The following is a 26802-nucleotide window of genomic DNA, read 5'->3' as shown; positions in this document are numbered from 1 at the left end:
GGTGCTCACAGCTGGGTGCTCAGGGACAGGGGTGGGTGGTGGGTGCTCAGGGACAGGAGTGAGTGGTGGGTGCTCACAGCAGGGTGCTCGGGGACAGGGGTGGGTGGTGGGTGCTCACAGCTGGGTGCTCAGGGACAGGGGTGGGTGGTGGGTGTTTGGGGACAGGGGTGGGTGGTGGGGGCTCACAGCTGGGTGCTCAGGGACAGGGGTGTTGGAGGCGGGTCACTCAGGCAGGATGTTAAACCATTGCTGTGTCCCCCCCATCACATCATCCCTGCAGAAATCTGCCCCGTGTGCTCCTCTGGGCCATCCATCTGCCTCAGCACCTGCCCCAGAGCCCCCTTCCCAGTGCCAGACTGTGACTCAACAGCAATAACGCTCACCCCACCAGCCACACCAGGGCATCTCGGGGGGCAGCAGGAAGCTGAGCAGAAGCAGCGGCAGATTGTCATCTCTTATCTGTGCCATCACTGGGTTTGAACTGTCACATCTGGTCCCATTTCCAAATTTACCCTCCTCCTTCCCCACCCCATAAACCCTCCCCCCTGCTGGGCTATAAACTCCCCGGGGACCCAGCACCCAGCCCAGACTGAACTCCAATACCCAGCACTGCAGACAAGAGAGACAGACGGACAGGTGAGTCCCTGCCCCCTCCCATCATTCTCCCCTCTGTACTGGGTGCTGGGCTCTCGCTGGCAGCCAAGCCCTGGGATGGGGCCTGGTGGCTGGACTTGCCCTGTGTGAGCTGCCTGGACCCTGGGACAGGGTCTAACTGGCTCTCCACCCCCACAGCCCTGCCCCCAGCCCTCCACCCCACAAGGACCAGAGCTGAGTGTCCTGTCCCAGGGAGCAGTGCCCAGGGCCCCACCCTCCCTGGCTGGCACTGAACCGGGTGTCTCCCCCTTTGTGAGGCCTGGCATATCACCCCCTGCAGGGTGGCCCCTGGCCCTCATCCCCCTTTGGCTCTCCCCACCCCAGGGATGTTGCACAAGCCCTTCCAGCCCCCACCTCGTTGGAGCAGGTAGGGCTGATGTTCGGGGGGAGCCCCCAAAGTCAGAGCTGGGAAGCAGAAGAGGTGGGGGGAACCCCCTCAGCAGAGCAGGCTGGCGTGGCAGGGAGCTGACAAAGAGTCTAATCTCCAGCCAAGCTCACCCTTGCTGTGGCCGTGGGGTAACACGGGGGCCCACAGCTCTGGGTGTCCCCAGCGGAATAGTCCAACCATGGGGGGGTTGTTTCCAGTGGGGTTCTGCAGGGATCAGTTCTCGGCCCTACACTAGTTAACATTGTTATCAGAGACCTGGAAGGAAACATAAATCCGGCACTGCTAAGTTTGCAGGGGGCACAGAGTTGTGGGGATGGTAAATAATGACGAGGGCAGGTCAGTGGTGCAGAGCGATCTGGATCTCCTGGTAAACTGGGTGCAGCAAACAATACGGCTCAGTATGGCTACATGTAAATGCAGACACCTAGGAACACAGAGCACAGGCCAGACTTACAGGATAGGGGCCTCTGTCCTGGGAGGCAGGGACGATGTAAAATATTTGGGGGTAGCGGTGGGTAAGCAGCTGAACATGAGCTCCCAGCACAAGCTGCGGCCAAAGGGGCTAATGCAAACCTGGGATTTAAAACCAGGGGAGTCTCAAGTCGGAGCAGTGAGGTTATTTTACCTCTGTGTTTGGCAGTGGTGTGACTGCTGGTGGAATCCTGTGCCAGTTCTGGTGTTCCCAGTTCAAGAAGGATGTTGATAATTGGAGAGGGGTCAGGGAAGAGCTACAAGAAGGATTAAAGGATTAGAAAACCTGCCTTACAGTGCTAGACTCAGGGAGCTCAATCTGTTCAACTGAGCAAAGAAAAGGTTAAGGGGTGATTTGATTCCAGTCTCTAAATACCTACATGGGGACAGATATTGAGCAATGGGCTCCCCAGTCTAGCAGACGAAGGTGTAACACGGACCAGTCCTGGGAGCTGAAGCTAGACAAATTCAGGCTGGAAATGAGGCAGAAATTTTTGCCAGTGAGAGTAACTGGAACAACTTCCCCAGGGTTGTGGTGGATTCTCCATCATGGGCAATTTTAAAACCGACACTGGATGTTTTTCTAACAGCTCCACTCTAGGCACTATTGTGGGGCAGGTCTCTGGCCTGTGTTTTACGGGGGTCAGACCAGGTGATCCCATTGGTTCCTCCTGGCCTTGCAATCTATGCATAAAATTCACAGTAGGAGTCAGCTGGTGCTTGGAAATGAGATGAGGGAAGTTACCAGGTGTCACGAATTCACAGGGTCTGTGCTGTGCCTGGCCTTTAAACAGCCTCACTAGCCCCAGACACAAGCAGCCAAACCACAGACATGTGAGATCAGAGTCACTTCGGGGCAAGTCTGACACCGCTTTCATTGGGCCACAGTCAGCACCTACATAGCAGGGTAATGGGCTCCCTTGAAATGCAGCAGAAAGATGGATCCAAGGGAGCCTGGGCAGCCCAGAACAGGGCCAACCCCTCGGCCACAGGCAGCACCTGCAATCCAGTCCTCGTGGACCTGACTGTCCCCGGCTCCATACGTCACCATTTACACCAGGGCCTGGTACGTGTAAATCGCCGCCCAGGGAGGATGGTGCATTTCACAGTCTCTTTGCACAGGTGGAAATGACAACACTCAGTTCAGGGTGCTGAGGAGCCAAGCACAGGGCACGTGATGGGCCGAGTGCTCCCCGGGCTTGAGGGCTGGGAATTGGGAAAGTTGCTGTTCTATCCTGCACTGATGGGGGCCAGGCCCCAGCTGCTGTGAGTCCAGTGACCCACGTGGAGCTCTGGCCAATTCTCACCCACTGGAGTTCTAGCCCCGGTGATTCCAGCGGAGCTCTGAGCAACGCCCACCCTCTGGGGCTCTGACCCCAAGGACTCCAATAGCCCCACAGCAGCCTGTACCCACTGGGGATCCCCCACTGACTTCAGGGGGACTCCAGCTGATTTAGACTCCCTGGGGCTCTGCCCAGAACTTTCCATGGGACGAGATGGATGTGTTGGGGGAGGGGCATGCAGGGTCAAGTGCCCCCCACAGCCGGCCTGGGCAGGAGGCAGAAAGGGGGAGAGACCAGAGCCTCTTCTGGCCGCTGGGACCCTGCCCGCTGCAGTGAAGCTGCTGCCTGGGAGACATGCGGGCAGGGGTGGCTCTCTGTATTTTGCCGCCCCAAGCACAGCAGGCAGGCGGCTTTCGGCGGCGCGCCTGCGGGAGGTCCGTCGGTCCCGCACCTTCGGTGTACCTGCCGCCGAATTGCCACCGAAACCGTACGACTGGCAGACCTCCTGCAGAAATGCCGCCGAAGGCAGCCTGACTGCCGCCCTCATGGCCACCGGCAGGTCCCCCCATTGTGCCTGGAGCTGCTTGGTGCGCTGGTACCTGGAACCGCCCCTGCATGTGGGGCACCCACGTGTCCTTCCTTTTAGCTTGTGCTCCCCCATAGGGGGAGGCAGCAGTTTTCTATGAGCCACCTGCACACAGAGTGGCCTCCATCCTGGTTGCACTGGGGCCTCTCCAAAACTCTCCCTTCCTGCCACCTGCACCCTCCCCCCAAGTTCTATGTAGGTGGCTATCTAGGGGACTTGCCAGCCCCAGCACTGGGGAGAGAGGGGCAGTGGGAGAAGGCATCTGAGAACTGCTTTGCTCTGCAAATGGGACCCTGTTGCCTGGGACCCAGGTCCCGTCTGAGTGACCACGGCCTCCCTGCTGACCCCCCTTCTCCCCACCTGCAGCCCTGGTCTGGGGAGTCCCTGGAGATGCTGCTTGCAGAGCCCAGCCACTGAGGAGCTGGGACCTGGCTCCGTGGTGGGTGTCCAGTTCTGTCCCTGGGGCCCAGCTCAGTGAGGGGTGGAAGAGGAAAGGCCCTTCGGACCCAGAAAGATGGGCCCCGAGCTCAGTGCCCCAGGGCTGGGGGCTGGGATCCCTCTCAGGGCCCTTCCAGCCCAGCCCAGCCCCATGATGGATGGGGGTGATCATTCTGGGGTGTCTCAGGCTCTCATGGCCCCATCTCCCTGGTGTGTTTTCCCTCCAGGAGAAGCGAGAAGATGGGGCCAGTCGCCTACTTCAGCTTCTGCCTCCTCAGCTGCTTGATCTTTAGCCCCTCACTGGAAGGTGAGTCCCTGCCTGGCCCCTCCAAACTGGAGCCCCTAGGTGCTGTTTGCCCTCAATGGGAAGTGAATTCATTTGACTCAGGGGCCTCCAGCCCCGCTATAGGGGAGCAGCCCTCGCAGCTGGGTCCCCAGAGCCCCTTCTCCACCAAACCCATTAATCCAGACCCCAGCCAGCAGCTCAGCACCTGCCCGAGGAGAGAGGCTGCTTCCTGCTCCTCCTGGCTGTGAATGCAGAGGGAATCCCTGGGACCCATTGGGGCTGAATGTGAGAGACAGGCTGGGAGCTGAACCCTCCCCATCTCGCGCTGCTGCCTAGGGAGTGACTTTCCCCTCTGTGTGCGGGGTCCCATCCTACCCAGGGAACAGATTGTGCCAATAATGTCCCAAATGAGTCATGTCCATCTCTTTTCATTGGGCTCAAAATGGCGCCTCTTCGTCAACTTCATCCCTCTGATTTTGATACTCCAAAACCTTCCCTCTTTCTCCCCTCCAAAGGGAAATCCTGGCACCATAGACTATTTCTCTCCTGTGGCACCTCTTCCTTCCTTTAGCCCCACAAGTCTCTGCAGTTACTCCACATACTGCTAATCCCTCCCCCACCCATCGGTCAGTAGCTCTCTGCATTCCCTTCCCTCTGTGGGCCTCAGCTCTCAGAGAATCATAGAAATGTAGGGTTGGAAGGGGCCTTCACTGGGCACCTAAGCCAGGCCCCCCCATACTGAGGCAGGACCAAGTAAACCTAGATTATCACTGACATAAAATACCAGGGTTGGAAGGGACCTCAGGAGGTCATCTAGTCCAACCCCCTGCTCAAAGCAGGACCAATCCCCAGATTTTTACCCTAGTTCCCCCAAATGGCCCCCTTGAGGATTGAACTCACAATCTGGGGTTTAAGCAGGCCAATGCTCAAACCAGTGAGCTATCCCTCCTCCCATGGGTTTGTCCAACCTGGTCTTAAAAACCTCCAGTGACAGAGGTTCCACACCCTCCCTTGGGAGCCTGTTCCAGAGCTTCCCTGCTCTGAGAGTTAGAAAGTTTCTCCCAATATCTGACCTAACTCTCCCTTGCTGCAGATTAAACCCAGTGCTGCTTGTCCTGCCTTCAGCTCACATGGAGAACAATTGATCACAACCCTCTCTATAACAGTCTTCACGTATGTTAAGGGCTGTTCTCGGGTCCCCCTCAGTCTCTTTTCTCAGGACTAAACATGCCCAGGTTTTAACCTTTCCCCATAGCTCAGATTCTTTAAACCTTTGATCATTTCTGTTGCTCTCCTCTGGACTCTCTCCATCTTATCCACGTCCCTCTGAAAGTGTGGCACCAGGCCTGGACACAGAACTCCAGCTGAGGCCTTGCCTGTGCGGAGCAGAGCAGGACAATGTCCTTCCTTGTCTCACACACAGCACTCCTGTTAACACACCTGTGACAGTCCTCGCTCGGGGGCTGGTCAGTAGGGAGCGTCCCCTAGTGGTCAGGGCTTAGGGCCATGACTTACTGGGGGTTTGTTGGCAGGGGAGCCCAGGCCCTCCCACTCCACTGGGCTCCGACCCAGGACCCTTTGAGGGCTCTCAGTGGCCTCACAGCCACAGCTGCTTACGGCTGTCCTCCCTGGGCCATTTCCTCCCACCCCCACCCCCGCGATTGTCCCCAGACAGGGACCTTCTGGCAGCTGCATGCAGGAGGTAGCGCTCTACCTCTCTTGGGTTGGCAACTGCCTCCTCCTTCGGTATGGCCCCCTTCCTGGGCCAGATCAGCCCTAGGGCCTTACCCTTCTAGGGCCGTCCAAACCAAATGCAAGAGAATTAGTAAAACTCAGAGCCCATGGGAGAGGGGGATACTCTCCTCCCAGGCTGTCTCTGTAACAGGTCCTCCCTTCCCTCAGCTAGGGACCTTTGGGCAGCTGTTGTGGGGAGAGATTCTGCCTTTTCCTCATCTCATCTCTCCTCTGCTGGAGCTGCAGGTCACAGGTCTGCTCTCTTCCTTGCTCCGTCACCAAATGAGCTGCTCCCTTGTCCTTTAACTTCTCCTCCAGCTGGGGCATTTCCTACAGATGTGGAATGTCCTTAACTCCTGGTTGCCCAGTGTGGGGTTTGTATACACCGTCACAACACCCCAGGAGGATATCAGCCTTCTTCTCAGCTGCATCACATTGTTCACCTATATTCACCCACTAGTGACTCACTAGAACCTCCAGATCCTTTTCAGCAGTGCTACCACCTAGCTAGTTAGTCCCCATTCTGTACTGATGCATTTGATTTTTCCTTCCTTCACACTTGTCTTTATTGAATTTCATCTTGTTGATTTCAGACGAAATCTCCAATTTGTTATGGCCATTTGAATTCTAGTCCTGCCCCCCAAAGTGCTTGCAACCTCTCCCAGCTTGTTGTCATCCACAAAACTTATAAGCGTACTCTCTCCTCCATTATACAAATATGTAATGAAAATGTTGAATAGTACCAGACCCAGGACAGACCCCGAGTGACCCCACTAGATATGTTACCTTTTTTGACAGCAAAGCATTGATAACTACTTTTTGAGTACCAGTGGCGCACCCACCCATCTAGAAATTTCATATGGATCACATTTCCATAGTTTGCTTATGAAAGAATCATGTGGGACTGTGTCAAAAGCATTACTAAAATCAAGGTATATGAAGTTAACAGCATCCTCCCATTCACGGAGCCAATAACCCTGTTAAAGAAGGAAATTAGGTTGACTTGGCATGACAAGGCATGTCAATCTGATCTTGACAATTCCATATTGGTGATTACTTATAACCCAAGTATCCTCTAGATACTTACAAATTGATTTTTTAAATAATTTATTCCATTATCATTCCAGGTATCAAAGTTAGGTTACTGGTCTATAATTGCCCCGAGCTTCATTGTTCCCTTTTTAAAGATAGTTACATTGCTTTCCCTTCTCCAGTCCTCTGGGACCTCACCCATCCTCCAGGACTTCTCAAAGATAATTGCTAATGATTCCAAGATTGCTTTAGCTAATACCTTAAGTATCCTAGGATGAATTTCATTAAGCTATGCCTATGTGAAACATACATTATCTAAACATTCTTTAACTGGTTCTTTCCCTATTTTGGCTTGCATTCCCTCCCCATTGTATTAAGTATCTGGTCACAATTAGGGTGACCAGATGTCCTGATTTTATAGGGACAGTCCAGATTTTGGGGTCTTTTTCTTACCTAGGCTCCTATTAAACTCTCCCCCTCATCCTGATTTTTCACACTTGCTGTCTGGTCACCCTAGGTCACAATTGACTTTTTCAGTCAATATTGAAGCAAAATAGGCAAAACACCTCAGCCTTCTCAATTCCATCTGTTATTAGTTCTCCTTCCCAGCCAGGTAGTGGACCTACACTTTCCTGCATGTTTCTCTTTCTCCTAATGTATTTACAGAACCTCTCATTGCCTTTTATGTCCCTTGCTCGATGCAAACATTTCGTGCCTTAGCTTTTCTGATTTTGTTCCTACAAGCTTGTGCTGTTCCTTTGCACTCCTCCTTCACAATTTGTCCATGTTTCTACTTTTTGTAGGATTCCTTGTTGATTTTCAGGTAATTGAAGAGCTCTTCATGGAGTCATACTGGCCTCTGACTCCTGTTGTTCTCCTCTTTCCTTTGCATCAGGATAATGTGCTGTTGTACCTTTAATATTGTCTCTTGGTGAAACTGCCAGCTTTTCTGAACTCTTTTTCCCCTCCGATTTACTTCTGATGGGACCTACCCATAAGTACTCTGAGTTTCTTAAAGTCAGCTGTGACAGGGTGTGCCTACCCCCCAATGGGCTGGAAGGGGTTAACCGCACACTATGGGTGGAGGAAATTCCATCCCCACGACTGTGGTATTGGCCACTAGACCACACTGCCCTGTATCTGAGGGCTGCTATATTGATTCTGGATGCTAGGCCACGCTGCCCTGAACACAAGGGCTGCTGTATTGACTCAGACCCCTGGACCTCAGCATGGTGAGCCTAGGGCCCAAGACAGGTACACAGTAACTGTGGTGTCCACGCACCCGCTGTCCCCCCAACAGGAGATAGGGTGTGCCTACACTGCCACATCAGCTTTTTGAAGTCCACTTTGTTTATTCTGCTGCTCTCACACCTTCCCTTCCTTAGAATCATGAAATCTGTCATTTCATGATCCCTTTCACCCAATTGTCTTCAAAATCCAGATGCTCAACCAATTCCTTCCTGTGAGTAAAAATTACATCTAGCATAGCTGCTCCCCTTGTTACTTTCTGCACCTCTGGAAATAAGAAATTCTCCCCAATACATTCTAAGAGTGTTGTGAAAATTTTATGTTTTGCCATATTACTTTTCCAACAGATATCGGGGATACTGAAGTCCCCCCATTATTACCAGGTCTTGTCCGTTGGATATTTCTGTTATTAGCCCTATAAATGCCTCATCCACCTCCCCATGACATGGTGGTCTATAGTAAACACTTACCATGACATCACCTCTGTTTTTTCCCCTTTTATCTTTACTCAGAGACTTTCAGCTGGCCTGCATCTCACCTTCTGGACATCAGAACAAGTGGATATATTATTGGTGTATAACACAGCACCTCCTCCCTTTGTTCTCTGCCTGTCCTTCCTGAACAAGCCAGACCTCTCGCTACCAATAGTCCAGTCGTGAGATTTATCCCACCAAGTCTCTGTGGTGCCGATTAAGTCATAATTTAGCTTAGATACTAATACTTCCTGTTCTTCTGTTTATGTCTCATAGTCCTTGCATTTGTGTATAGACATCTGAGATGTAGAGCAGGTTCCCACACAAATTACCCCTCTTGTTGCTTCTATGATCCTATTGTTATATTCTGTTCCCCCTTCCTCAACATTTCTTTTAAGGTCACCCATGGGATTTTGTCACCTGCCCCTTTTAGACCTAGTTTCAAGCCCTCCTCACTAGGTTGGCAGATCGGTGTGTGGCGTCCCTTCATCCTCTAGTATACTCCAGTGTCCCCAACCTCCCGTCTGCTCCCAGCCTCACCAGTGTCCCCATGACACCCAGTGCGGCCCTATTTCACCCCACAGTCCCTTGTGTACTCTCACTTAACCCCCTTGCTACCCCTCCCCCTCAGGTTCCCCAGTACCCCTGCACAGAAGATAGGAGGTGACCATCATCCCTGAGGGCAGCCCAGATCCTGTCCTCTTGGGAACGGAGACAGGGGTAATTTTTACTAGGACAGTCGCACTGCCACAGACAAAGGGGACGAGGGAGTGGCAGCTGTTTTAACTGAGTGGCTTCAGCCTCATTGAATGTGATAGGAGATAGTGGCTGTTCTGAGAGAAGTCAAAAGTTCACAGGATTTTTGAGATCCTGAGAAGCTGGAATGACGACAACTGACATCTCTGCATCCATTCTGTTCTCCAAAACAGCCTCTCCCCGCAATGTCCTCTCTCCCCATCCCAACTCCTCTCTCGGATCAGGAGTAGAGGCCAGGTACTGTCGCAGTGGCTGGCAGCCCTTCCGACGCCGTTGCTACAGGTTCTTCCCCCAAAAGATGGCCTGGTCAGAGGCTGAGGTATGAGGTTCTTCCCAGGGATCTGTGGGGTCAGGTGGGTTAATTGGCAGGGCCAGGGACTGAAGGGGTTTGGTGACATCACCATTGGCCCCTGGGTGTATCCCTGCAGAGGTGACGTGGCTGGTGCCAGGCCCTGGGGCTCGGAAAGAGGCACAGAGAGAGGGCTCTCTCCCCTCAAAGCCATCCCTGCTCCTGCTGCAGCCTGGCGGGGCAGGACCCCACGCCAGTGCCAAACAGTGTCCTCGTGCAGGGGCAGTGACAGACTCTGCTGATGTCCCTTTGCAGGTGCAGTGTCAGTATCTCCACAATGGGGCCCATCTCGCCTCCATTCTCTCTGCGGCAGAAGGGAATATGGTGGCCAGATACATCAGCCAGTCAGGCTCCAAGGATGCTGTGTGGATCGGACTCCACAACCCCCAGCATGTGAGTGCCCGGAGCCTGCCTTGCCCCTGGCAGCTGCTCCCCCCCATGACTCTGTGCCCCGGGTGCTGTGCAGACACCATTTCCATAAGTCCTTCATAGGGGCTGCCAGGATCTTCCTCCCCATCTCCTAACCCCCTTCCCCCTGTCATGGGCACCAGGGTCTCCCATCTGTACTTCACCTTTAACCCCTGCCCTCCCGCTCCCTTTCCATCTCCATCCTTCCGTAAGCTCCGACTCTCCTTTGGCTTTTCCCTTCTAAATACAACCAGGCCCTGCTCTCCTTGGTCATCAAACCGAACTTGGACCTGCACCTGCCTCTCCAATGACTGCCCCATTTCCCTTCCCCGCTCCCAGCTCACGCAACGTGCCAGGCCCTCCCCGTACACCCCACATCCCATCTCCACTCCACCTTCTCCAAGTTTTCTAGTAACCGTTTTCCTGCCCAAGACTTGAGTCTGTCCCCCTTGACCTCTGCACTGCCCCGAAACTGCTGGTCACCCCCTCAGCTAGGGGAACCCATTCTCGCCTGGTTTTCTGTAGGAGACTCCCCAGCTCCTTAGGGCAGGGAGACGAAGGGGGAGCAGTCACAGGCTGAGAAGGAGACCCCAGAGGGGGAAGGAGCCATTATGAACATAGGCCTGGAAAGAATCTCTGGGTCACCGAGTCCAGCCTGTGCTATGGCGAGCAACCCCATCACACCACCCCATTCGTAAACTTGTCACGCTCCGCCTGAAGCTTTGTCACCATTAGTTTCCTTTCTCCCCTCTTTGTTCAGGGAGGCGCTGGGCTCAGGAGGGTCCCCAAACAGTGCACACAGACTCAGGTCCTGGATCCCCTGCCCCAGACCCCAGGCTCGACTGGACCCAGTGAGGGAGCAGTGAGAAACTCTGTATCCCATTCTCTAGTATCCTCAGCCATCCAGCTCCCCCTGGCCTGGCAATGGATTGGAACTAGCACTCTGGCCCCCAAAGCCAGCCAGTCCCCCCATGAGCTGGGGCCAGGGCAGAGCCAGCACCCCTAGAGGTGAAAGGCCCCATTTTCCCCTTCTCTGATTCTACTGAGGTAGCCAGTCCTGCTAACTTGGGGTCAGACTGAGGCTGAGCCCACTGAAGGGGAAAGGCCCCGTGTCCCATTCCCTGACCCATCCAGCATCTCCATCACAGATGCACTTTCATTTTGCTTATACAGGATGAGCTCACCCACATTAAACCCCCAATGCCACACGGCAGGTCGTGCCATTAGGGACTAGAACATACTCCAGAGCAGCTGCTTCATGGCAAGGAGATTCGTTAATTCAGGCAAAGAGCTTTGAAGCAGAAGGTGAAGTTCATGTGCTAAGTGTTACTGTTAGATCAGCGTCTCCAGAGCCCTCTCTCCACCCACTGCTCCACGGCCCTTCCCAGACTTTCTCCCTCTGCCTGTGGAGGGCACTTCTGTTTTGGATTTAGGTGTTTCTATGGTGCCTTATCACCACAATCTCTTCTCCCCGGGACCCCACGACCTTTCTCTCCTGTCTCTGCAGAACAAACGCTGGAGGTGGACAGATCGCTCCCGCTTTTGCTACAGTAATTGGAAAATCGGGGAACCAAACAACCAGGGTGGCAGCGAGTACTGTGGTGAGCTGTGGAGACAAACGGGTAAGCAGATGCTCAAACGCACATGCACCAGCAAAGAAGCCAAGACAGGACCCTGGCCACTCCCTCCACCTCTGTCTGCGGACATGGCCTCTTGTCCAGGCACCTTGCCTCTCTCCCTCAGCTCACACTGCCGCTCTGCAGAGATAATCCCCTGATCTCACCTGGTAACTCCTCCCCCACGGGTCCCAGGTTGAGGCTCATCCCCTGTCAGAGACAGGCCATACAGTACATTTGGCCCCAGATGCTCAGTTAAAGGGAAAGACCAGAGCAGAAGTATTGCTCACTAGCTGATATCTAGGTGGGGTTTGTGTTCTTCAGTTGGTGCATTGGTGATTTTTGCCAAACTGATTCTGGAGGCAACGAGGGGGCTATTTGGGACCCAGGGCAATTTAGAGCAGCCCCAGGGCAGTAACAATCGGGATGGCCAGAGCACAGTGGCTTCAGCCACACCTCCACGTAGCTCCTATGCTGGAGAGGCCAGGGCTGGGTAGGATGGAGACTGGCTGAAAGGGAAAGCTTATTCACCAATTCATGAGTGACTCATTGTTCATAGGCCATGCTAGTCACATGACTCACCCAGCCTCCGATGGAGTTTGAGTGTTCAGCAGCGTTGGCACAAATGATCCTTCCCTCAGACTCACACTGGGCAGGATTTGCTTTTCCATTATCTCCTACTGAAAAAGAGTCATTCATCCAATCACGGGGCGGGAGCAATGCCATGTGACCTGCATAACCAGTCACACACACAGCAAACAGTAGAAGTGAAAAATTTTCAGAACAAATGTGGAAGAGGTTCCTGAATAACGCTTCCAGGTCTGTGGCTCTGCGAATGGGAGAGTGTGACATTCCTCTCTGGTGTTATCTGGACTGGTGATCTGCTAGGTCACCCCAATCCTTGACTCTGGGAGCCAGCCTGACCCTGCTCTGCTGTGAGAACCCCACTCGTGGGCTGTTCACGCACATCCTCTGGCATGTAAGCTGCTCCTTGGATTGTGCAACCGAATGACACTAGCCAATATCTCCTGTCCCAGAGACAACCCTAGGAACCTCTGCCTTGCAGTGTCAGTTATGGCCACTGGACGCTGCAAGCTTATGAGAGTTCATCAATTTAACAAATAAATTGATATGTACCAGGCTTGTTATCCCTAGGGGAGCCTCTGAAACGCTTCAAACCAAACACACTGCTTCAGGTAGAACAAACAAACAAATCTATTAACTATAAAGATAGATTTTAAATGATTTTAAGTCAAAGCACAACAAGCTGGATTTGGTCAAATGAAACAAAAGCAAAATGCATTCTAAGCTGATCTTAACACTTTCACTGCCCTTACAAACTGAGATGCTTCTCACCCCAGGAGCCTGGTTGCCCTTCAGCCAGGCTCTCCCCTTTGATCAGTGATTCAGTCGCTTGGTTGTCGTGTCTGTAGGTGGAGGTGGAAGAGAGAGGAAGAGCATGTTAAACATCTCTCCCTTTTATCATGTCCTTTCTTCATCCTCTTCGCTTTGCCCCCCCCCACAGAGTCAGGTGAGCATCACCTCATCACAGTCCCAAACTGCCCAAGGGAAGGGAGGTGACTCACTCCAGAGAGAGTCCAACAGATCCTTTTGTTGCTGCCTAGGCCAGTGTCCTTTGTTCCTGCGAAGCTGGGCTGGGTTTGTCCCATCCATGCCCTGATGAGGTGTGAACTGCCCCTCTGTTCCTGGAGAGCTTTCCCTAGGCTTATTTTAAGCCATGAAGATACATTTTTAGCCTCATAACTACAAACATGAAATTATAACCTATAACATCACTATAACAGCAATGCTCGGTGCACCATGAGCCTTCCGAAGACACCCGACATGATGAACTTTGCATTGGACACCACACAATCATTTTACAAGCATGGACATGGGGGTGCTTGGTGTTCTTCTGAGGTACAGAGCGTCACAGAGAGAGGGTGAAATTCACAACAATCCATTAACCAGAATCCTTAGTGCTGCCTCTGGGCCATGCCCATACCCAGATGTGCAGGAGATGGAGGTAGGGCCGGCTCAGTAAGCCCAGAGTGAGCTGGCGTCCCCCTTCCTGAGCTTGTCTCTCCTCTGGCACATAGCCAAGGCTCTTGTGCTCTCCTTTGTGGCCTTTTGAGGGGTGTTGGGGGGGATGGAAGGTAACAGAAGTCGCAGATCAAGAGGCAGTGTGGCCTAGTGGACAGCTACAGGACTGTGACTCCAGAGACCTGGCCTCTGTTCCCAGCCCTGCCACTGAGCTTCTGGGTGACCTTGGGCAAGTCACTTCCCCACTCTGGGCCTCAGTTTCCCCTCCCACCTCTTGTCTATTTAGACTGCAGTCTCTCTGGGGCAGGGACTGTCTGTCAGTGTGTGCATGGACACAGCACCTAGCACCAGGAGGCCCCGTCGTGCTCTCATTAGACACATTCCAGCACAATAGAAGAGGGTCTTCCACTCTCACGCTGACACAGCATCCCTCAGGGAACGATGGAGCCTGTCCCTGTCTGAGGTACGTGAGCCTTCATCTCCAGCCTCCTCATCCTCACAGCCTCAAGCCCAAGAGCTGGGGTCTTCTCTCAGCAGTGTGCAATGGAGGGGGGGCAGGGGGCACTGTAAGGGCAGGAATGGCCCCACTCACCCTTCCCCTGCCCCAGTGATTTCTGTTTTACCTTCTAGGTTTCAAGGAATGGAATGATGCTTCCTGTAACAAGCAGAACGCCTACATCTGCAAGTATCGACGCTAGCGAGGGGAGTGACTCGCCTGTGCCTGAAGTGGGAGCTCAGCACCTGCAATGTAAAAGAACTGAGCTCCTTGGCCGTGATCAGACAACGTCCCAGACATTCGGATGCTTTTGCTGCTTCAAGGGCCAGTCCCCTCCCTCCCTGAGAGACCAGATCTCACTTCCCCAGCTGCAAACTCTCTTCCCCTAAGTGTCTCTGTTCTAGTTACACGCCTGCCCCTTCCCTCCCTTCCCCTCAATGGCTGCAGCCCACTCCAAGAATAAACTCTCCTGAGCATGCAGGTCTGTGTGTGTCTCCTCTGTCCCATTCCTGGCCCTGGTGCAGATGAGTCCATCCAGCCCCCACCCCAACTTTGTCCTGAATCTCCCAGTTCCCACTGGAAGAGAGGAAGGGACCCCCAGAGGGAGGCAGGTTGGGCCGGGCCTTTAGGCTAAGGGACAGGACTTGGTCTCCCTGCATTAACCAGAGTTCTCTCTCTCTTCTGTCCCACCGTCCTGGTGTCATCTCTTCCTGCTCTCATCTCCGCTGGGACACGGAGCCCTCAAAGCAGGGGTGTGTCTGTCTGTGGTGTAAACACCAGGGCCCTCCACTGCTGGAGCAAAAGGACTAAGAACGTGTAGCTGAGAGCTGCAGCAGACGCCTGGGATCAGGCCCTGAGAGGAACACGTACAGTGGGGTACATGGGCTCCGTGCACATTTAGCCCATTCATACCAACAACAGACTGATCCAGGACTCCTAGGTTCCATTCCTGGCTTGGCCGCCATCGGCTTCCTCCGTGACCATCCGTGGGGAAAGCCCCTCCCCATCTCAGTCTGTGCTGGGGGGCTAATGACACCGACCTGTCGCCCATGTGTGGGGGAAGGGAGGGTAACACCAGGAGTGTCTGTGATGCACTTGGGGATTGTGGGATGGATGGGGCTGGGGGAACATTGTTAGTGTGGCTGAGGCATCCCCAGCTCTGCACCTCGAGGGGAGGGCCGTTCACGCTGTCCAGTCCCTGGAGCTCACCGCTTGGAGGGGTCTAGCCAGCTGTGGGGGTGTAGGGGTGGGTCCTGTCCCTTGGGGGCTGACCCCCTGAGTGGGGAGAGGCTCAGGGTCTCATGCTCACCCCTCTCTGAATGTGCCGAGGGGGAATTGGCTTCTGTGCCAGTGAAGTGGCTGCTGAGACCCCAGCTCCCTGTGGGCACTAATTCACTCTGCCCCTGGATACACAGAGCTCACAGCTTGGCCCTTCACCGGGGGCACTTCACACCAGCTGCTCTCACCATTGCACCCCATCACACCCCAGCCTGCCCACTCCTCCTTCCCCAGACAATGAGTGTGAGCCAAGAGCACCTCCAGCCTCTACATCTGGTCTCTTTGGACTGTGGGCTCTTTGGTGCTGAGCCTCTCACTGGGTTTGTGCAGCACCGAGCACCGTGGGGCCGCTGTGTTAACTGGGCCCACACATGTATCCTCATTGTCAGCTCAGCTGTGAAAAGTGAGTGTGGGCTCCTAAGGTGTCAGAAGAACCTCTGACAACTGCCCTGGGAACAGAAGCACGTACTCGTCTTGCTTAATGTCCAAGCAGGCAAATGGGTATCAGCCCAGTTGTCACAACAAAAACATAAAGGTGATTTGATTGTGTTACCTATTGACAGTTTGGAAACTTGTAGCAAGAAGGAAAAGATTCCTGAGCTTGTGTGTGGCAAAGGGAAGGAGAATGCTTCTGACCCTTTGCCTGAAAGGGGTTGTGTAGGAATCTGCCTGATGAACCAGTGGTGATCCTGGACATAAATGAGGCCCAGAGTCTGTTGTTGCTCAGGGAAGTGTTCCTTTAGAGCAAGCCCTAGGTGAAGAAGGGTGAATTGTTGCTTAGAGAAGATCCTAGGGAAAGGAATCCTCATGGCAATCTCAGTGGCATAGCCAGGGTTGCTGCCGAGGAGGGGTGGCAGAGAAAAAAGGCACATGTCCTTCGGTGGCATTTTGGTGGCCATGTGCATGTGCTGAAAAGTGACCGAAAGACAGGGCCGCGCATGTGCAGGGCCGCTGACATTATTCTTATTTCAGCAGCCCTGCGCATGCGCCGCTCCGTCTTTCGGCGGCATTTCGGTGGCCCTGCGCTTGCTCTGAAATGCCGTCGAAAGACGGAGAGGCACATGAGCAGGGCCTCCAAAAAGAATTTTTTTTGGCGGCCCTACTCATGCACCAAAATGCGGCAGAAAGATGGAGTGGTGCACCACCAAAATCACGGATGAGTGGAAAAGGAGCCACTTGGGGAATTCTGGGCTTGGGGGAGCAGGCGCTCCACCTGCTCCTCCCCTAGCTACACTATGCAAGCAGTTTGCTGTAGCTGAAGGGTGGGAAAGTGATTTGATCAAGGAAGTTTCAGTTCCTAACAGTCAGAAATGTGCTGTTGTGAATGGATCCCCTGACTTTCCTTTTGAAAGATCCAGTGCGGGTAGCTTTGAGAAGGTCTCAGATGGAGTAAAAGCTGTTAAGGAAGTTGAACAGCCCTATAACCAAGTGGTTACACTTGACCAGGTTGCTGGGGAGACAAGGTTGTTGAGCGAGAAATGTCTCCAGGCTAATTCCTTGAGTAAGCAGTGTGTGCTTCAGGGTCTGAGGACAGATTTGGTTACTGCTGTTTCAGAGCAGAACAGTTTTACGGTTGAATGCTTAAAGATGCGGGGGAGCGCAAGCAAACTTTCACCCTCAGACCCTTTGGATTTGTGTGGTATCTCTGTAAGACAGAGACCAGCCTTGGAATTGGTAGCAGTTAAGGATCTGAAAACTGGTGAACAGGCTCCTGTCTGTGTTGATGCAAATTACCTGGTTGAAAGAGAGAAGAAAGATTTGCTAACAGCTGTTAGCAAAGAGAGTGCACCCAATCAGCCAGTGACTTCTGTTAAGCAAGAGAAATCAGGGTTTGATCCTTCAGGAAAAGAAGGAAAGAGAGAACTTAATTTTGTAAAGGGAAGCCACAGGTTATTGGGCCAAAGGTGTGGCATGACAAAAATGATTGTAAATGGACAGTTATAATGGATTTGTGGTTATTGCTAATGGTGATTTTTGTAACTAATTTGTTGCTATTACCAAGAATTGTAAAAATGTACAATGTGCCTAATCATAGACTATCAGGGTTGGAAGGGACTTTAGGAGATCATCTAGTTCAATCCCCTGCTCAAAGCAGAACCAATCCCCAGACAGATTTTTACCCCAGTTCCGTAAATGGCCCCCTCAAGGACTGGACACACAAGCCTGGGTTTAGCAGGCCAGTGCTCAAACCATTGGGCAGCACAGTATGGGGAGGAGGTGACCAGCCCTTTGTGGAGAAAGAAGAGGTTCAAGACTATTTAGAAAAACTGGATGAGCACAAGTCCATGGGGCCAGATGCGCTGCATCTGAGGGTGCTAAAGGAGTTTGCAGATGTGATTGCAGAGCCATTGGCCGTTATCTTTGAAAACTCATGATGATCAGGGGAGGTCTTGGATGACTGGAAAAAAGCTACTGTAGTGCCCATCTTTAAAAAAGGGAAGGAGGAGGATCCGGGGAATTACAGGCCAGTCAACCTCACCTCAGTCCCTGGAAATATCATAGAGCAGGTCCTCAAGGAATCAATTCTGATGCACTTAGAGGAGAGGAAAGTGATCAGAAACAGTCAACATGGATTCACCAAGGGCAAGTCATGCCTGACTAACCTAATTGCCTTCTATGATGAGATAACTGGCTCTGTGGATGAGGGGAAAGCAGTGGACATGTTATTCCTTGACTTTAGCAAAGCTTTTGATATGGTTTCCCACAGTATTCTTGCCAGCAAGTTAAAGAAGTATGGGCTGGATGATCGGACTATAAAGTGGATAGAAAGCTGGCTAGATCGTCGGGCTCAACAGGTAGTGATCAACAGCTCCATGTCTAGTCTGCAGCCGGTTTCAAGTGGAGTGCCCCAAGGATCAGTCCTGGGGCCAGTTTTGTTCAATATCTTCATTAATGATCTGGAGGATGGCGTGGACTGCACCCTCAGCAAGCTTACAGATGGGAGGAGGAGTAGTAGGAGGAGTGGTAGATCCGCTGGAGGGTAGGGACAGGATACAGAGGGACCTAGACAAATTAGAGGATTGGGCCAAAAGAAACTTGTTGAGGTTCAACAAGGAGAAGTGCAGAGTCCTGCACTTAGGATGGAAGAATCCCATTCACTGTTACAGACTAGGGACTGAATGGCTAGGCAGCAGTTCTGCAGAAAAGGACCTAGGGTTACAGTGGACGAGAAGCTGGATATGAGTCAACAGTGTGCCCTTGTTGCCAAGAAGGCTAATGGCATTTGGGGCTGTATAAGTAGGGGCATTGCCAGCAGATCGAGGGATGTGCTCATTCCCCTCTATTCGACATTGGTGAGGCCTCATCTGGAGTACTGTGTCCAGCTTTGTGCCCCACACTACAAGAAGGATGTGGAAAAACTGGAAAGAGTCTAGTGGAGGGCAACAGAAATGATTAGGGGGTTGGAGCACATGACTTATGAGGAGAGGCTGAGAGAACTGGGCTTGTTTAGTTTGCAGAAGAGAAGAATAAGGGGGGATTTGATAGCAGCCTTCAACTAGCTGAAAGGGGGTTCCAAAGAGGATGAATCTAGACTGTTCTCTGTGGTACCCAATGACAGAACAAGGAGCAATGGTCTCAAGTTGCAGTGGGGGAGGTTTAGGTTGGATATTAAGAAACACTATTTCCCTAGGAGGGTGATGAAGCACTGGAATGGGTTCCCTAGGGAGGTGGTGGAATCTCCTTCCTTAGAGGTTTTTAAGGTCAGGCTTGACAAAGCCCTGGCTGGGATGATTGAGGGTATGTCTACACTACAGGATTATTCTGATTTTACAGAAACTGTTTTTTTAAAACAGATTGTATAAAGTCGAGTGCGTGCGGCCACACTAAGCACATTAATTCGGAGGTGTGCGTCCATGTACTGAGGCTAGCGTCTATTTCTAGAGCTTTGCACTGTGGGTAGCTATCCCGTAGCTATCCCATAGTTCCTGTAGTCCCCCCCACCCATTGGAATTCTGGGGTGAGATCCCAATGCCTGATGGGGCAAAAACAGTGTCGTGGGTGGTTCTGGGTAAATGTCGTCACTCATTCCTTCCTCCGTGAAAGCAACGGCAGACAATCATTTCGCGCCCTTTTCCCCTGGATTGCCCTGACAGACGCCATAGCATGGCAACCATGGAGCCCGTTTTGCCTTTTGTCACTGTCCCTGTACGTGTACTGGATGCTGCTGACAGAGGTGGTACTGCAGTGCTACACAGCAGCATTCATTGCCTTTGCAAGGTAACAGAGATGTTTGCTAGCTCTATATCACTGTCTGCAATTGGAAATTGGTGATGATAGTTATCAATCCTTTTATACTGTCTGCAATTGAAAATTGACAATGATGGTTATCAATCTTTTTGTACCATTTGCTGCTGCCTTGGGTGCTCCTGGCCAGGGGCGGCTCTAGCCATGCCCCAAGCATGGTGGCACACTGCTGGGGTTGCTCTGCAGGTTACTGGTCCCACGGCTCCAGTAGACTCCAGCAGGCCTGCCTGCGGATGCTCCACTGAAACTGCGGGACCAGCGGACCCTCTGCAGGCATGCCTGTGGGAGGTCCACCACTGCCACCTGCTTCCCTCCCAGCAACCGGAAGAGCGCCCCCCGAGGCCTGCCGCACCAAGCACACACTTGGCGTGTTGGGGCCTGGAGCCGACTCTGCTCCTGTCTGGTCTCGCTGAGGTCAGCCGGGGACGCATGGACAAAAATGGGAATGACTCCCCAGGTCATTCCCTTCTTTATGTTTTGTCTAAAAATAGAGTCAGTCCTGCCTAGAATATGGGGCAAGTGTACTAGAGAACCAGAGACTACAGCCTCTCCGTGTCAGAGCTCCAGAGATCCCGCAGAAATGATGAGCTGCATGCCATTCTAGGGGGTCCCCCTGCAACAACCCCACCTGTTGCTTCCCTCCTCCCCCAACCCTCCTGGGCTACCTTGGAAGTTATCCCCCCATTTGTGTGATGAAGTAATGAATGCAGGAATAAGAAACACTGACTTTTTAGTGAGATAAAATGAGGGGAAGGCAGCCTCTCGCTGCTGTGATAGTCCAGGCAGTACAGAATCTTCATTAGACATGAAGGGGGGCGGGTGAGGAGCTCAGCCCCCAGCTGCTGTGATGAAGACGGTTTTCAATCCTTTTGCATCGTCTGCTGGGAATGACCGAGAATCATTCCCATTTTTGCCCAGATGCTCCCGGCTGACCTCACCCAGGAGCACTCATGGGATGATGAGGACAATTTCCAAGCCTTTTGTACCATCTGCCATCAGGAAAGGAAGGGGAGGGGATGCTGCTGTTCAGCGCCACAGCACCACGTCTACCAGCAGCATGCAGTAGACATATGGCAACATTGAAAAAAGGTGAGAAAATTTTTTTCCCTTTTCTTTCACAGGGCAGGGGAGGAGGAGGGGGAGAGGTTGACGACATACACCCTGCACCACCTGTGACAATATTTTTGACCCCTCAGGCATTGGGAGCTCAGCCAAGAATGCAAATGCTTTTCGGAGACTGCGGGAACAGTGGGATAGCTGGAGTCCTCAGTCCCCCTCCCTCTCTCCATGAGCGTCCATTTGATTCTTTGGCTTTCCAATGCAGCACTGTGTTGAGTCCCCGCTGTGGCCTCTGTCTATCATAGCCTGGAGATTTTTTTGAATGCTTTGGCATTTCGTCTTCTGGAATGGAGCTCTGATAGAACAGATTTGTCTCCCCATAAAGCAATCAGATCCAGTATCTCCCGTACAGTTCATGCTGATCACGCTGGGCAAACAGGAAATTAAATTTAAAAGTTCGCGGGGCTTTTCCTGTCTGCCTGGCCAGTGCATCTGACTCCAGATTGCTGTCCAGAGAGGTCACAATGATGCACTGTGGGATAGCTTCCGGAGGTCAATACAGTCGAATTGCGGCCACACTAACCCTAATCCGAAATGACAATACCGATTTCAGTGCTACTCACCTCATCGGGGAGGATTACAGATACCGGTATTAAGAGCCCTTTTTATCGATATAAAGGGCTTCGTTGTGTGGACGGGTGCAGGGTTAATTCGGTTTAACGCTGCTAAATTCAGTATAAACACGTAGTGTAGACCAGAACTGAGGCCTGAGGCCTGGTCTACACTACGGCTTTATATCAAATTTAGCACCATTAAACTGCATTAACCCTGCCCCCATCCACACAACGAAGCCCTTTATATCAATATAAAGGGCTATTAATACCGGTATCTGTAATCCTCCCTGATGAGGTGAGTAGCACTGAAATCGGTATTGCCATTTCGGATTAGGATTAGTGTGGGCTCAATTCGACGGTATTGGCCTCCGGGCGCTATCCCACATGCACCATTGTGACCGCTCTGGACAGCAATCTGAACTCGGATGCACTGACCAGGCAGACAAGAAAAGCCCCACACACTTTTGAATTTCATTTCCTGTTTGCCCAGCATGGAGCGCTGATCAGCACAGGTGACCATGCAGTCCCAGAATCAAAAAAGAGCTCCAGTATGGATCATATGGGAGATACTGAATCTGATCTCTGTATGGGGAGATGAATCTGTTCTATCAGAACTCCATTCCAAAAGACAAAACACCAAAGCATTTGAAAAAATCTCCAGGCTATCTATGATAGACAGAGGCCACAGCAGGGACTCAACACAGTGCTGCATGACAAGCGTAATGGAAAGCCAAAGAATCAAATGGATGCTCATGGAGAGAGGGAGGGGGACTGAGGACTTGAGCTATCCCACAGTTCCTGCAGTCTCCGAAAAGCATTTGCATTCTTGGCTAAGCTCCCAGTGCCCGAGGGGTCAAAAGCATTGTCGCGGGTGGTGCAGGGTATATGTCGTCAATCTCTCCCCCTCCTCCTCCCCTGCCCTGTGAAAGAAAAAGGAAAAAAATTGTTCTTCTTCGAGTGATTGCTCACATCCATTCCAGTTAGGTGTGCGCGCCGCGCGTGCACGTTCGTCGGAAACTTTTTACCCTAGCAACTCCAGTGGGCCGGCAGGTCGCCCCCTGGAGTGGCGCCGCCATGGCGCCCAATATATATCCCTGCCGGCCCGCCCGCTCCTCAGTTCCTTCTTACCGCCGTGTCGGTCGTTGGAACTGTGGAGCGCGGCATAGCTGTCCTCCACGTCCCTAGCTCTCCTAGTTTCTATCGCTTGTTTATCGCTTATCTCTAGTTCTATAGATAGTTGTTAATTAGTATTGTTAAGTAGATAGTTTAGTAAATAGCTGTTAAGTAGTTCCTGGCCGGGGGGCTTAGCCCTTCCCGGCACCGGGCGTCAGGCTCATGCCTGTTTCGCCAGGCTTCAAGCAGTGTGCGGCCTGCAAGAAGCCCATGCCTACCAGCGATCCCCACGAAGCGTGCCTGAAGTGCCTCGGGGAATCGCACAGATCTGACAAGTGCCGCATCTGTAAGGCTTTTAAGCCGAGGACAAAAAAGGAGAGGGATCAGAGGCTCCGGACTCTCCTAATGGAGGCGGCACTTGACCCGTCGGCTTCGCAGACCGTGGTTTCGGCACCGGCACCGGATCGCTCCGGCACCGAGAAGACTCCCCGGCACCGACCTTCTCCGGCACCGGAATCAGAGCCTAGGCCGTCGAAGTCTAATACTCCGGCCAGGCAGACCCGGCTTGAGCGCCCGGCCTCAACATCGGCCGCGGCACCGCCGGCACCGTCAGCACCGTTGACTCCGGGCCCGGCGGGTCCGTTGAGTCCGGTGCCGCCGAGCTCCCCCATGAGATCTGGGGTTGAGATAGTGGTCCCATCCACTCCGGAGACCTTCGCCTCGGCTCGGGACCTTATTGCCCTGACTGAGCCCACTCGGCTGCCACCCCCGGTACCTCCGGTGCGGGTCGTATCCAGAGGCAAGCCCATGATGTCGGCACCGCCCAGAGACAGTCGTTCCCGATCCAGGTCCCGACGTCTTGGGCGCTCCAGATCCCGACGCCGCTCGCAGTCCCGGCACCGCTCCCCTCAGCGGTACCGGTCGCACTCGCGGCAACGGTCGGCATCGAGACGGTCGCGGTCAGGCTCCAGTCGGCGTCACCGGCACCGCGACTCCAGGAGCAGGTCCCGACGCTACTCACCGCACCGGTCGACCTCCCGGCACCGAGCTGGTGGCAGGTCCCGGTCCCGGTCCCGGTCTCGCTCGACCTCCCGGCACCGAGCTGGTGGCAGGTCCCGGTCCCGGTCGATCTCCCGGCACCGAGCTGGTGGCAGGTCCCGGTCCCGGTCGATCTCCCGGCACCGAGCTGGTAGTAGGTCCCGGCACCGAAGCGGCGCCCGGCACCGAAGCGGCGCCCGGCACCGAAGCGGCGCCCGGCACCGTGACAGATCCCGGTCCCGGTCCCGATCCCGGCACCGATATGACTCCCGGCACCGGTCCCCGGCACCGAGACGATCCTCCGTGCCGGCCCGCGCAGACCCGTACCATCCAGGGTCGGCCCCGCCGTGGCCCTCGAGGCAGCCGTCCGTATCCTCCCAGACGGACAGCGGCTATGCGCTGGGCACCGATCGGCAGGCGGCGCTGTTTGCTGATCCGCCGCTGCAGGACCAAGGCCCACAACAGTGGGGATTCTGGACACCCTGGGCGTACCATCAGGCCCAGGGCCCCCAGCAGCTCCCTGCTAGGCCGGCGACTGCGGAGCGTAGGGCCCCTGAAGCCTCTTTGTCTCGCCCCCCTCCCTCCCCGGAAGGGGACGAAGGGTCCAAACAGCAGGACTCCGCTGTGGCTCCGGAGACAGAGGCGAGGGCTGAGGAAGACCCTCAGTTGGACACTATTGTGCCTGGGGTCTCATCATCCTCCTCCCCGGATGAGGCGGTGGCGGGTACCTCCTCCAACAGTCCCCCCCCGCTGGATCTCAGGGCGCACCAGGACCTCCTCAGGCGATTGGCTCAAAACCTGAGTCTGCAAGCAGAGGAGGTCTCGGAGATAGAGGACCCAATTGTTACCATCCTCTCTTCCGATGCTCCCACCAGGGTCGCCCTGCCGTTCATACGGACCATCCAGGCCAATGCCAATACTATCTGGCAGTCCCCGGCCTCCATCCCTCCGACAGCGAAAGGAGTCGAGAGGAAGTACATGGCCCCTTCTAAGGGGTACGAATATTTACATGTTCACCCGACTCCCGGTTCACTGGTAGTGCAATCGGTGAACGATAGGGAGCGTCACGGCCAGGAGGCTCCGGCCCCCAAATCCAGAGAAGCCAGGCGGATGGACCTCCTTGGCCGTAAGGTGTATTCGGCTGGGGCGCTGCAGCTCAGGGTCTCTAACCAGCAGGCCCTGCTGAGCAGATACGCCTTTAACTCCTGGGTGGCAGTGGACAAATTTAAGGAGCTGCTGCCACAGGATGCTCGCCAGGAGTTTACGGCCATCCTGGACGAAGGCAAGAAGGTCGCGCGCACGGCCTTACAAGCCTCCTTGGACGCTGCGGACTCGGCTGCCCGTACCCTCGCGTCAGGAGTTACGATGCGTCGCATCTCCTGGCTGCAGGTTTCCGGCCTTCCGCCAGAGCTCCAGCACACGATACAGGACCTTCCTTTCGAAGGCCAGGGCCTGTTTTCCGATAAGACAGACCCCAGACTTAAGAGTTTAAAGGACAACCGGGTCATTGCGCGGTCCCTCGGGATGCACACCCCCGTGACACAGCGTAGACCCTTTAGGCCGCAACAACAGCAGCACCGTCGGCCGTTTTCCCAGTTCCGCCAGCGGCAGGACCTTGACAGGCGCCGCGGCAGGAACGGGAGGCGCAGGCAGTCGGGGAACCAAGGGGGGCAGAACCAAGGCTCCTCAAAACCCCCGCCTGGTCCTAAGCCTTCATTTTGAAGGTGCGCTCGAGGGCGCAGTAACAGTTTCCCCTATGGATCCTTCCCCCCCGTTTTCCAACCGCCTTTCGTTTTTCCTCCCGGCGTGGTCCCAAATAACATCGGACCGCTGGGTCTTAAGCGTGGTGCAGACGGGGTACCGCCTGCAGTTTGTTTCGTTTCCTCCTTCCCGCCCTCCTTCCTCGTCCCTCTTCAGGGACCCCTCTCACGAGCAATTCCTTCGGCAGGAGGTGCGGACGCTCCTCAGCAAAGGAGCTATAGAGGCGGTTCCCGAAAACGAGAAAGGCAAGGGGTTTTATTCCCGCTACTTCTGATCCCCAAGGCCAAGGGGGGCCTCAGGCCTATCCTCGACCTGCGAGAACTCAACAAATACCTCGTGAAGTTGAAGTTCCGCATGGTATCCCTGGGGACCATTATTCCATCCCTGGATCCGGGAGACTGGTACGCCGCCCTCGACATGCAGGACGCGTATTTCCACGTTGCCATTTGGCCACGCCACAGACGCTTCCTCCGCTTCGTTGTGGGGGCTCGTCATTATCAATTTGCGGTCCTCCCGTTTGGCCTGTCCACGGCCCCGAGGGTGTTTACAAAATGCATGGCAGTTGTCGTGGCGCATCTTCGGCGCAACCGTGTCCACGTGTTCCCTTATCTGGACGATTGGTTGATTCGGGGCACGTCGGAACAGCAGGTGTACAGCCATGTCCGCGTGATCACCGGCATGTTTGCGAGTCTGGGCCTCTTGATAAACACAGACAAGTCCACCCTGAGGCCCACTCAGAAGGTGGAATTTATCGGGGCCGTCCTGGACGCCACTGTGGGCAGGGCCTCGCTGCCTCGGCAGCGGTTCCAGACCATGGCGGCGATCGTTCAACGCTTGCGGTCAGCCCCGTTGACGTCAGTGAGGACATGTCTAACCCTGTTAGGCCACATGGCGGCGTGCACTTTTGTGACCGACTACGCTCGGCTCCGCATGAGGCCTCTCCAGCTGTGGCTTATCAGTCATTACAGGCCAAGGCAACCGCTAGACATGTTAATCACAGTCCCCCAGAAGGTCTTAGATTCCCTCGGCTGGTGGTTGGACCAGTCCGTATTGTGTGCGGGTCTTCCCTTTCACCCGTCTCAGCCCTCGGTATCCCTGACAACGGATGCCTCAGATCTAGGCTGGGGGGCCCACCTGGGGACCCTGCGGACGCAGGGCCTATGGTCCCAGGAGGAGGTGGGGCTACACATCAACATGAGGGAGTTGAGAGCGGTCCGCCTTGCTTGCCAAACGTTTTGTCATCAGCTTCAGGGTCGTTGTGTAGCCGTGTTCACGGACAACACGACGACCATGTATTATATCAACAAGCAGGGCGGCACCAGGTCCTCCTCCCTGTGCCTCGAGGCGATACGACTCTGGGACTTTTGCGTAGCCCACTCCATTTACCTCAGGGCTTCCTTCCTTCCCGGAGTACGGAACACGCTGGCGGATCG

The 26802-nt window shown here is 54.0% G+C and overlaps 1 protein-coding gene across 2 annotated transcripts; it reads left to right on the top strand.

The window, feature by feature from the left end:
• Positions 1-581: 581 nt before the first annotated feature.
• On the top strand, positions 582-14741 carry LOC115638252 (lithostathine-1-like). Of its 2 annotated transcripts, XM_030539937.1 has the most exons (6): positions 582-636; positions 4048-4127; positions 9523-9668; positions 9954-10091; positions 11614-11728; positions 14396-14558. In XM_030539937.1, exons 2-6 carry the CDS (start codon positions 4061-4063, stop codon positions 14461-14463), a joined length of 534 nt encoding a protein of 177 aa, XP_030395797.1. In that variant the 5' UTR covers positions 582-636; positions 4048-4060; the 3' UTR covers positions 14464-14558. The 2 variants fall into 2 exon arrangements, with proteins under 2 accessions (XP_030395797.1, XP_030395731.1); XM_030539871.1 differs by lacking the exon at positions 11614-11728 and having other exon boundaries at positions 14396-14741.
• Positions 14742-26802: the final 12061 nt, after the last annotated feature.

The sequence above is a fragment of the Gopherus evgoodei genome, chromosome 1 (assembly GCF_007399415.2).
Source record: "Gopherus evgoodei ecotype Sinaloan lineage chromosome 1, rGopEvg1_v1.p, whole genome shotgun sequence".
NCBI lineage: Eukaryota > Metazoa > Chordata > Testudines > Testudinidae > Gopherus > Gopherus evgoodei.
The sequence above is the reverse complement of the archived record's forward strand: the minus strand, read 5'-3'. Positions and strand labels throughout refer to the sequence as shown.

Coding starts and splice junctions, on each gene's coding strand:
- LOC115638252 (XM_030539871.1), top strand. CDS start 4,061: ATGGGGCCAGTCGCCTACTTCAGCTTCTGCCTCCTCAGCTGCTTGATC. Junction 4,128..9,522: donor CTTTAGCCCCTCACTGGAAG/GTGAGTCCCTGC, acceptor TCTCCAAAACAG/CCTCTCCCCGCAATGTCCTC. Junction 10,092..14,395: donor GACTCCACAACCCCCAGCAT/GTGAGTGCCCGG, acceptor TTTACCTTCTAG/GTTTCAAGGAATGGAATGAT.